Source organism: Tympanuchus pallidicinctus, unplaced genomic scaffold (genome assembly GCF_026119805.1).
Source record: "Tympanuchus pallidicinctus isolate F22 unplaced genomic scaffold, pur_lepc_1.0 scaffold12, whole genome shotgun sequence".
Taxonomy (NCBI): Eukaryota; Metazoa; Chordata; class Aves; order Galliformes; family Phasianidae; genus Tympanuchus; species Tympanuchus pallidicinctus.
This window is the reverse complement of record NW_026294637.1, coordinates 9,632,860-9,642,404: the sequence shown is the minus strand read 5'-3', so window position 1 is coordinate 9,642,404 and position 9,545 is coordinate 9,632,860. Positions and strand designations below refer to the sequence as shown.

Here is a 9,545-nt window from a genome sequence, read left to right as displayed (position 1 = left end):
CAACACTTTCTGTCAGACATGACTTGAAAGCAGTTGTGTTATTCAGCTTTTCTCACACTTGTATTTTTCGTAAAAGCCTCATGTATTTTCTAAGTGAAAAGCTTTGTGTTTGATGTATAGTGAACAATGATGTAGTGGAGGCGTATTAGCAGAGCTGTGCCACCTAACATCAGTTCTGTTATGTGCTTTACTATTATAATTTAAGTACATGCAAATAGATTTACAGAAGACTAGATGGTGATGACTTAAAGCACATGAGGCCAGCTACTAGGCTCAAGCACAAATTAAGATGACAGCTGAGGGGGAAATGCTTTTTAATGACCATATGTAACTCAGTTTCAGGAGAAAACTCAATGAAGCCAAATTCAGGAGTTGAGTCTTCACAGAAGCTGGAACTTCAGTGGCAGTCAGGTAGACAGCACAGAGCAAACAGGAGTCATCTTCAGTCACAAGAATCAGTAGAAGCTTATTTCTAAACAAAAAAAACATGAATACATTTCAAGTTCCAGCTTCATGCTTTTTCAACATAGCCTTTAACAGGTTTGCTCTGGAGTTCCATTTAGAAGCATGAAGACATACCTGCACGTTAAGTAATTCTTCAATCTTATTTTGGATCTGTCCATATACCTCATTAAACAGTTCTTCCTTGGATTTTGTTCCATTCAAGTGCACTTAAAATAAGAATGTAAAATGAGAGCTATAATAGAATTATGCTTCTCTAACCCTGTCAGATTCTAATTTGAAGAGCATGCATTTGCCTTACTGGAAAAAACATACTCCATCTAACAGTTTCATATATATATATATATATATATATACACATACATATATATATACGTATATATATGTATATATATATACGTATATATATATGTATGTGTATATATGTATGTATATATATGTATGTATGTATGTATATATAGACTTAAAAAGCTTTTTCTTTAACAGCCTTACAGCCTTATAAAAGTGCTTATAAAAGTGCTTCAGTTATTAAAGACTTACCCACGTCAACACCAAGATCTTCCATTATCTTCCTGTGCTTTACATACATAGGCCAAACGTGGCCATCAAACAATCCAGGTGGATCAGGTACAGTGTAATTTCTTGAACTATAAATTAATACAGTGTTATTCAAGGGTAGTCTAATTAAAGTTCAGGCAAATTATGTAATGTACACTCAGTTTTTCTACACCTTATCTTGAATGTATTTCATTCAGTGTAGTTTTAACCTTATCAACAGTGCTACCACCAGCATGCAGAGGTGCTAAAGAAGTTGAAATGTGATTGTTTGAAGTGTGCAAGTGATTCCTAAATGACTGATGGTGGTATTCATGAGTAGTCTTCTGCTGCAAGTTTAGGAGAAGTTTGGGTGAAATAGTTGTCTGTCCACAATAGCCTGATTAAAAACCTGTAGGGTTTGGTTGCTGGAAAGAACTCTGTTTTTTCAACATAGTAACTAGGTTAATATTTAGCCTATCAAAGGGAAAAAAAAGCTTTAAGGAGAAACCAAGTCTTGAGCTGCTGAAGATGTTACTGGGCTAACAGAGGAATTTACAAAGAAACTCACCTTCTTCTCCTTTTACACTCCTCATATGGAATGGAAAGAAAGTACCGATGGTGGAATACATCAATCAGGGGCCTGAAAGAGATGTGTGCTGGGTTACAGCTTGCCTGTACCAAGGAACAGAAACGGAAATCTATGCCTGTCTCTTCTGGCTGGTGCATGCTTCAGGCCTGTGACAGCTGAACTCACATCAGTCAATACTGGCACCGTTAGCATTATGTAAGGTCAAAACACATGAAGTTGTACTGCACGTACCTGTAGGTGTAAAGCAGGAAGCCCTCGATAATAAGGATGTGGATTGCTTCATCTCCTCCCTCCCTGTCTGGTGAGATCTGGGCATCCAGCGTGTTGTTGATCCCATGGGAGCGTTCAAACTTGACTGGGTTCTTTATCCAAGCATTTATGGTACTCATCATCGCCTCCATATCTAACGCACTGATCACTGAGACAGAACACTATCGTTAGCCAGTAACTGAGCACCAGCTGGTATCAGCACCAGGAAGGATCAAAGTATTATGCTGGAGTTACACTGTTCAATAATGCTGGAGAGAGACCTTACCATCATACTGCTTAAAGCCATCTTCAACTTCTATTTCATCTTGAGGCTGAAACAGCAATAAGAAAAAACCGTTTGGTCGGGGCAGCTGCCGGGAGCGGCGCCATCACAAAGCAGAAACGCAGAGCGGAATTTGGAGGGCGCCCCAGCCCCGCAGCGGTCTCTGCGCGCAGATAACGGGCGCCGGGAACGAGGAACGATAACGCAGCCGCTGTTCTGACCGCCCAGCCGGCCGCGAACACGCTCACCTTGAAGAAGTCGTCCTGGTGCACCACGCTGCAGTTGGGCAGGGCCTGCGTCAGCCTGCGGGTGAGGGTGGTCTTGCCCCCGTTGGTGACCCTGGGAGGGAGCGCGGGCCGTCACCGCCGGGCCGGGGCGGCGCCCCTCGGGCCACGTGCGCGCGGCCGCCCGCAGAACCAGGCGGCGCCTTCCAACCCCCCCCCCGCGCCGCACCCCGCGCACTGCGGCACGAGGGAGCGCCCGTCCGCCGCGCTCACCCGCCGATGCCGATGATGACGTTCATGGCGCGGCCAACAGCCGCCCGGCCCGACTCCTACAGCCTGTTCCGGGGGAGGAAGGGGTAGGAAGGGAGGACAGGACGGGGGATTCGGGGTCGCCGGTAGCGGCCGCCTACGTGCCTGAGCCGGGACCCGGGGAGAAGAGGGGTGGGAGAGAGAGAGAGGAGATGAAAGGGGAGAAGCCCAACGTCAACTGCTGGGCAGCGCCATGGCCGGAGGAGCAGGGAGCAGCAGGGCCGGTGCGCGCCGCGCCGGAGCGCTCCGCAAAGGGAGGCCGGCACCCGCTGCATGGGGCTTCCCTGCGCTGCTGCGCGCCTATTGGGCGGCCGCCGCTCCGCCGCGACCAATGGTGAGCTAGCGACGCCGTGCGCCTGGCGCTCATTGGGTAGGCCGAGCTCGCCTCGCGCCCGATAGGGCCGCAGCGCGGCCGCTGGGTGGCGCTTATTGGCTGTAGAGCCGAGGGTGGGTGTTGCCCCAGCGGCGGCGCTACAGCGCCCGGGAGGCGGCGGGGGGGGGGGGTGCAGGCCGCGCGGCGGCGCGCGGAGGCGCAGTGTTGTGGTGTTGAGGCGCAGTGCTGCTGTGTGGAGGCCGCGCGCTTCCTTCCTGCGCTCCGGTGGTTCGGTCCGGTGGCGCCGACGGCCGCGCTGCGGGCAGCGAGGGGCGAGCTGGCACCGCCGGGCCGCCATGCGGCGCCGCTGTAGCGCCCGGCGGGATGGGGTGGGGGCGAAGCGCGGCAGTGCGGGGCCGCGCCGCGAGGCCGCTGCCGTGCGGCCCTGCTGTCCTCTGCGGGAGCCGCGCCGCCATCCGCTCCGGTCAAGGTCACGGCAGCCCTCGAGGCCCGAGCTGAGCTCAGGCGGGCGTGGGTGGCGGCGCCGGGCCCTGCCGGGTAGCCGTGCGGGTGCCGGTGCCGGTTTGGTGGCGCGACTCGTCTCCGCTTTGCGGCGGGCGCAAGGCCTCGGGCTGGCGGTCCCGGCAGCGGCGCTCAGGGAGCCCCGGACGGAGCCTCCGTGCCCGATCTGTGGGCGGCAGTTGCGGGAGGCCTGCGCGGCACCGGGCCGTGCGGTGCTGTCGCAGAGCTCGGGAGCTGATTCCAAACCACGTCTGTAAGCCACGTCTGTTGGGCTCTGAGGTTCTTCCACAGTGTGGTTTCTTGCTCTTATTTCTGTTCTAAATCTTCTCGTTCACCAAGCAGAATAATTTTGCTGCGCCCTTCAAGTTTCTTATCGTGTCCAAAGCCCGTTTTTGGTATAGAAGCAGGAGGTGCTGCCTCCTGCCACACCTCACCACTCAGATATCGAGCATACGGCCATTGGGGGACGGTAATGCCTTGGGAGTAATAACTGAGCAATAGTGCGGAGCTGTGATAGGGCAAACTGCATGTTACGCTCAGTAGAGGGGATCTGGAATTCAGGCACTGTGGGCTCAGCACGGCCATGCCCTGCCCCTCGCATTCAGCATCTGTGTCTGCGCGTGCTAGCCGTTCCCCCGGCCCTTTGTCTCTCTCTTCTTGACGATAGTGCTGCTGTGGGGAAAAATAGAGGGAAAGAACAACAGGATATTGTCTGCTTCTGGCCCCTGTGCCAACAGTGACAAAATGTTGTTTTCTCTGCGTTTTCGGGATTCTGGTTGGCTTTTATTACTCACGGGTGCGCCCGAATGCGTGAAGATGTGTTTTTAAATTCTTGCAGTTACTGTGGAAACCTTGAGTCCGTGGGAGGAAGGTGGTGCCCCGTGTCTGCATGTGGACGTTCCTGCTCTGGAGGATGACCCTCTGACCCGTGCAGAGGAAAAGTGGAGCTCAGCTGTCAAGCACAACAGGAAGGCGTGTGGTGCTGCGGTTTGCTGGGATGACACCTGCAGAGCTGCCGCAGGCGTGGAAGTGAGCCACAGGCTGCATGGTAGTGCCGAGGGAGCTGCGCTGCTGCACAAATCTCCTGCCAAACCACAGTGCTGTTCTGGCTCCCATTCCCTTTTCTGACACCTGTAGTGAGTCTGAAGCACGCTGCAACACAGACTTCTGCAGCAAGTGCTGAAGTGAAGAGGGCATGGAGAAGCACTGAAAAAAGCCCTTTTAGCCATCAGGATTGCAGGCCAGGGACACAAGCTGCAACTGCGCCGGGGCCACCAAGCCAGGAGCTGGCTGCATACAGCACTTGAAGGAGGACAAGCAGGGCACAGGTATGCAGCGAGCATGGGGCTGACGGCAGGGCTATGCTGCAACTGCAGGGGGGCTGGGGACGTGCCCCCATCTGATTTGATGCTGATAAACTCTCAGTAAGCCTGATTTCAGAGTAGGTTATTGGTGTACAGACATGCTGTGTGATTTTTAAGAAGACTGTAGATTTGATGGCCTCCTTAACACGAAATAAACCCAAACAGTCTTTGACTAATGCAAAGTGTAGGCAACAGCTTTGATTTCTGCATGCTCCTGTGGGGCCGCGGTGCCTTTGCTGTGCTCACACAGCGGTGAAAATGGCCTGGGTGAGAGGAACAAGTAATTGATATATGGTAATTTAGCCAGAGAATGAGTTGTATTAAAACCATCCAGTATAAAATGGAAGCTTTGCATTCTGCAATAATGTATCATATAGGACACCTATAGCTACAAGGCAAATGTAACAAAAGCTCTGGAAGATAAAAGACAGAAATCTTAAAAATCTGCTTGAAGAGTGAAAAGTGAGGAGGTGAGGGAAGACTCCAGGGGTGATAGAAATAGAAGTGCTAATCACACCACTGGGACTGTACAAGAGATGCTTGTGAAGGGGGAGTTTGCACAATTTGTGGAGACTTCAGTGTTGACTGAGAATAGCTGCGTTTATGATGTTGCAAATTCTGTTAAGATGTAAGCCTTTTAAAAAACTTTTAAATAGATTAACCTGTTACTATCTTGCTTTAATAATCTGGAATATGAAAAGGTTGTTATGAAAGCCTCCTCCAGTGCCCTGATTTTTATTTGAAGCAGCTTATGAATCCCTAAACCTAGGAAGTTGGGTTTTATCGCAGCTTTAGGGTGCATACAGCCAGGGAGGTTTCCTGTTTGTGCCTCTGGCTTAGGACTGCTGTGTTAACAGTTCTGTGTTCTGGGAAGCTCTAGGCTTTGTCTCATTAGCAGGTTTGTTGCTGATATAAAGAGCTAAAAAGCTCTTTGTGTGTGTGTGTGTGGTCTAAGGGCTTTTTGGGGTTCTCTTTACTACAGAAGATGAAAGAAGACTTTCTTTTGCAACTGTTCATAAAGCTTAAGCATTCAATCTGTTGTCTCTTCAGGATATTATCTCTGGAAACACTAAAAGAGCTGAGCAGCTTTGGCAAGCTCTACCTGCACAGGGCCATCAACTGTTGAAGGGGACTTGATGTAATTCTTGCATTGCTGTAATTACACTTCTATCAAGAAACTGGAGTATATTCTACTGTCTGGGAATAAACATGCACCTCCCAGTGCTGATTTCTGATATGAACATACTGATCTTTAAACTGACCCCACTCTTCTGTACAGATATGTTTAAACCAATTATCTTACGCTCTTGTTTTAGTCTTGCTGAAATGTTTATGTCTCAATAACTCCTACAAAGCTTCTGCATTTTCATATAAATTAAACAGTAAACTTTTTCCAGGTGTATCTGTCAGGTACTGTGTGTGATCTTTACCTGTGGATCTACAGAAGCGATTCCTTCCTAAACTCACTTCAGAGAAATAATTTAATAACAAGACCTTACCACCTACTGAAAAGATACAATGACTGAGTTCCTGGTTTGTTTTAACTGGTGCAATGGTGAGCAGCCCCAGCCGGTAGGTAGATTCACAGCTGTCATCTCTTTTCTGATTTACTGATTCATAATTTTGTCTTTTGGTTATATGGAAAACGCTGTCATTGTCATGTTCTCTCGATTAAACGAGATAAGTAATGTAATTGCTAAAAATGGATGTGTTATACTGTGTTTGAACTGCATGTATTTTAGCCAGAAGCTTTGTCTATGTGACTGCTTGTAGTCTGAGCCCCTGCATGAAGGGGAGTGACTTTCCCAACCTTTTGCTGAATATCAAACAGCGGTAATAAAGGTGAGTTTGAGCCTCCCCTACTGTGAGCAGCCAAAAACTTCTGCTACATTGCCATAAGGAGTCATTTAAGGGGGACAGCACTGATTTTGTTGTTGTTTTTTAACTGGCTGCTTGTTTCTGCCTGAAAACTTCCTCATATTTTGTGAGTTAGAAACATGAGATATCTTCTTTCTCACAGAAGAGGCGTCAGCGATTGGACCGGAACATGATAGGAGAACCAATGAACTTTGTTCACAATGCACATGTGGGGATAAGAGAGATGAGTAGTGACTTTTCATCAGTAAGTGCGCATTCTTGGGTAAGCAGAGATCTCAGTTCAGCAGCCTGTAGAACTGGTAGATGCTAAAATGCTAGATAACAGTATGAGAGGAAAAAACAGCATTGTCCCTTGGTTTATACATGTTCAGCACTATGGGAGGATATGTTCAGCAAGAGAATCTGTATTCCCCTGTGTCATTGTGTCTGATAGGAGCCTGCTGGAATAATGATTCTGTGGAAGCACTTGGCAGGTCCAGATTTCACATCAGCAGCTAAAGCTGTGTAAGGATGTGAGAGTAGTTGAATTTGGGACAGTGAGACCTATTTCGTGCACTGACTTACAGTAATATTTGAAAGTTCTGGGTTTAGTTGCTTCTTCTCCCCATTACTGTTGGAACCCAGCACTGTAAACAAATGGCTCATCTGCCTCTTTATCATAGAATAATAGAATAGCCTGTGTTGAAAAGGACCATAGTGATCATCTAGGTTAGGCCTCCCTGCCACGGGCAGGGTCACCAACCACTAGACCAGGCTGCCCAGAGCAAAATTAATTAATTAAATTAATGCTTCTAAAAATTGCTCTGACAACCAGACTTTATAAGATGAATGTTTTAACTCTAGACCTTCTTTTTCTTTTTTCTTTTTTTCCTAGGCTGTATCAATTCAGGACCACATGAAGTCTAAAGGTGGCTACACAAATGGCACTTCTACAGCTGCTGAGTTATAGGAAATTGAAAGAAGGCTGACATCTGCTCTGTCTTACAAAAGTCTTCTGGACTGTGCTTTCAGATTCACTAAAACCTCTTTATCATGGAGTATAGCGAGTACTTAAGTTATAATAGGTCAGTGCCAGCTTTTGCATTCTTTGCACACTAGCTTCTGAAGGAGTTACTGGAAATTATCCTTAAAGTGTTCTGTGATGGCAATGCTTTAATAGCAACTGTAGTTTGTCTCTGTGGATGACTTCTTAGCTGTGTCCCAAAAACCTCAAAGTTGTCTTGTAGGAGGAGATAGGAAGGCAGTTTAAATTGTCTGGGGTTTTGGTTTGTTTTTCTCTTCAAGAAATGCAGAGATTGATTTTATTTGAAAGACAAGATGTTTGCACTTCTTATGTGGGATAAATTGAATTTCTAGATAGGATGCAGGCTAGGTAGCCTGCAATACAACTTCTGACCTAATTTTTGGGTGGTTTATAACCTGAGCCATAATTCTACTGAGCAGTAATTTGGGGTTGTTTTTTTTTGTTTCTTTGTTTTATTTCTCCAAGGCTTTTTATGGTGAAAAAACTCTAGTTTAGTCTGCAAAAACCAGTGAAACTTCTGCCTTCTGTGATAAAGCTTTTGTAAAAATGCAAGTTTTGCAGACCAACCCACTCAGGAAAACAAGTATTTCTCTCAGCTGCTCCCCTCCCATAGTGTAACTGATGGGTGTTGATGCAACAATGCTAATAACAGTATGCTCACAACTGCATGTTAATTTTGCACAACCCCTATTGAATTTTAAACAAAGCCTACTCTAAGATCACTTTCCATTATAACCTACCTATAGCAATAGCTTTATGGATCTTGAAGAGGTATCTCCAGATTCTGCCTTCTTAATTTCAACATTTTTCCCTCAGATGAAGTATTTCTTATACGTGGTTTTTACTTAAAGTATGGTTTAAGTGACAGAGACAAGAGAATATTAAATGGAAACTGCCTATTACAGACTTCCAGCACTTCATAAATGCAGATATGTAGACATACCCAAACTACAGTTTTTCACGTAGTTCTTATTAATCTTCCTTTTAAGTGATATGCTAAAACTACTGAAATAGAGCTAGATTTCTCTCTTATCCAGTCACTGACCACTGCTCTCTGACAAAATTATGAGTGAGTATTGGTGTAGAGACTGTGGAAATTTGCTTGCTCTCATAGGATTAACTAAGTACAACTGTTTAAATTTCTGCAAAATCCTCACCAGTAAAACCATAAGTTACTGGGACTCTTCCCTTCTTGCTCTAGGCATAAGATCAGTCATCAACCTTTTTCATTAAAAATAAAGTATTTGCCAGCTGGATTTTCTTGCAAGGGAGATTTTTAACCAGTATGGCTTATGATACTTCTTAAATCTGAATGCTTGGCTTTGCTGAAGTTCTGCTCTGCAAAGCATGTAATACAGTGTATTAGGGAAGTCAGAACATGAAAGGTAGTTCTGTGTTTCTGTGTGTGTTCCCAAAAGAAACTTTTTCCCCATGCTTCCTTCCCATATTTCATCTTCAAGGACTAAAGAGGAAGAGAATGATACTTTCCTTAATAGTCAACAGCTGATGGTCACATTTAACCACATCAAAAAGAATTTTAATGTCCATGTCTTGCTACATCCTTACTTTTGAACTAGAATACATGTGATATTTTAATACTATTTAAAATCACCTTGTTAACCATAAATGTTAACACTTTTTAAACACTTTCATATTTCTGACTTCTATCCTCAGACTTATTCCAACAGCCTAGTTAGGATGCAGAGTTCAAAGAAGCAAAATTCTATATACTGTTGAGAAAGCATAAAGTGGTCAAGTTATTTTTTAAAATAAATTCTAACTGATCTGCTA

At 46.0% G+C, this 9,545-nt stretch overlaps 2 protein-coding genes across 2 annotated transcripts; one reads left to right on the top strand and one right to left on the bottom strand.

Moving 5' to 3' along the window:
* Positions 1–297: 297 nt before the first annotated feature.
* Positions 298–2,919, bottom strand: LOC128075566 (nicotinamide riboside kinase 2-like). Its single transcript, XM_052672445.1, has 8 exons — positions 2,618–2,919; positions 2,369–2,459; positions 2,124–2,169; positions 1,820–2,006; positions 1,568–1,639; positions 1,003–1,109; positions 580–671; positions 298–472 (listed from the first exon to the last, which is right to left on the bottom strand). The coding sequence occupies exons 1-8, from the start codon at positions 2,641–2,643 to the stop codon at positions 467–469; spliced, it is 627 nt and encodes a 208-aa protein (XP_052528405.1). The 5' UTR covers positions 2,644–2,919; the 3' UTR covers positions 298–466.
* Positions 2,920–3,634: 715 nt separating this feature from the next.
* LOC128075154 (CDC42 small effector protein 2-B-like) lies at positions 3,635–9,545 on the top strand. Its single transcript, XM_052671641.1, has 4 exons — positions 3,635–4,816; positions 6,250–6,424; positions 6,873–6,974; positions 7,605–9,545. The coding sequence occupies exons 2-4, from the start codon at positions 6,371–6,373 to the stop codon at positions 7,677–7,679; spliced, it is 231 nt and encodes a 76-aa protein (XP_052527601.1). The 5' UTR covers positions 3,635–4,816; positions 6,250–6,370; the 3' UTR covers positions 7,680–9,545.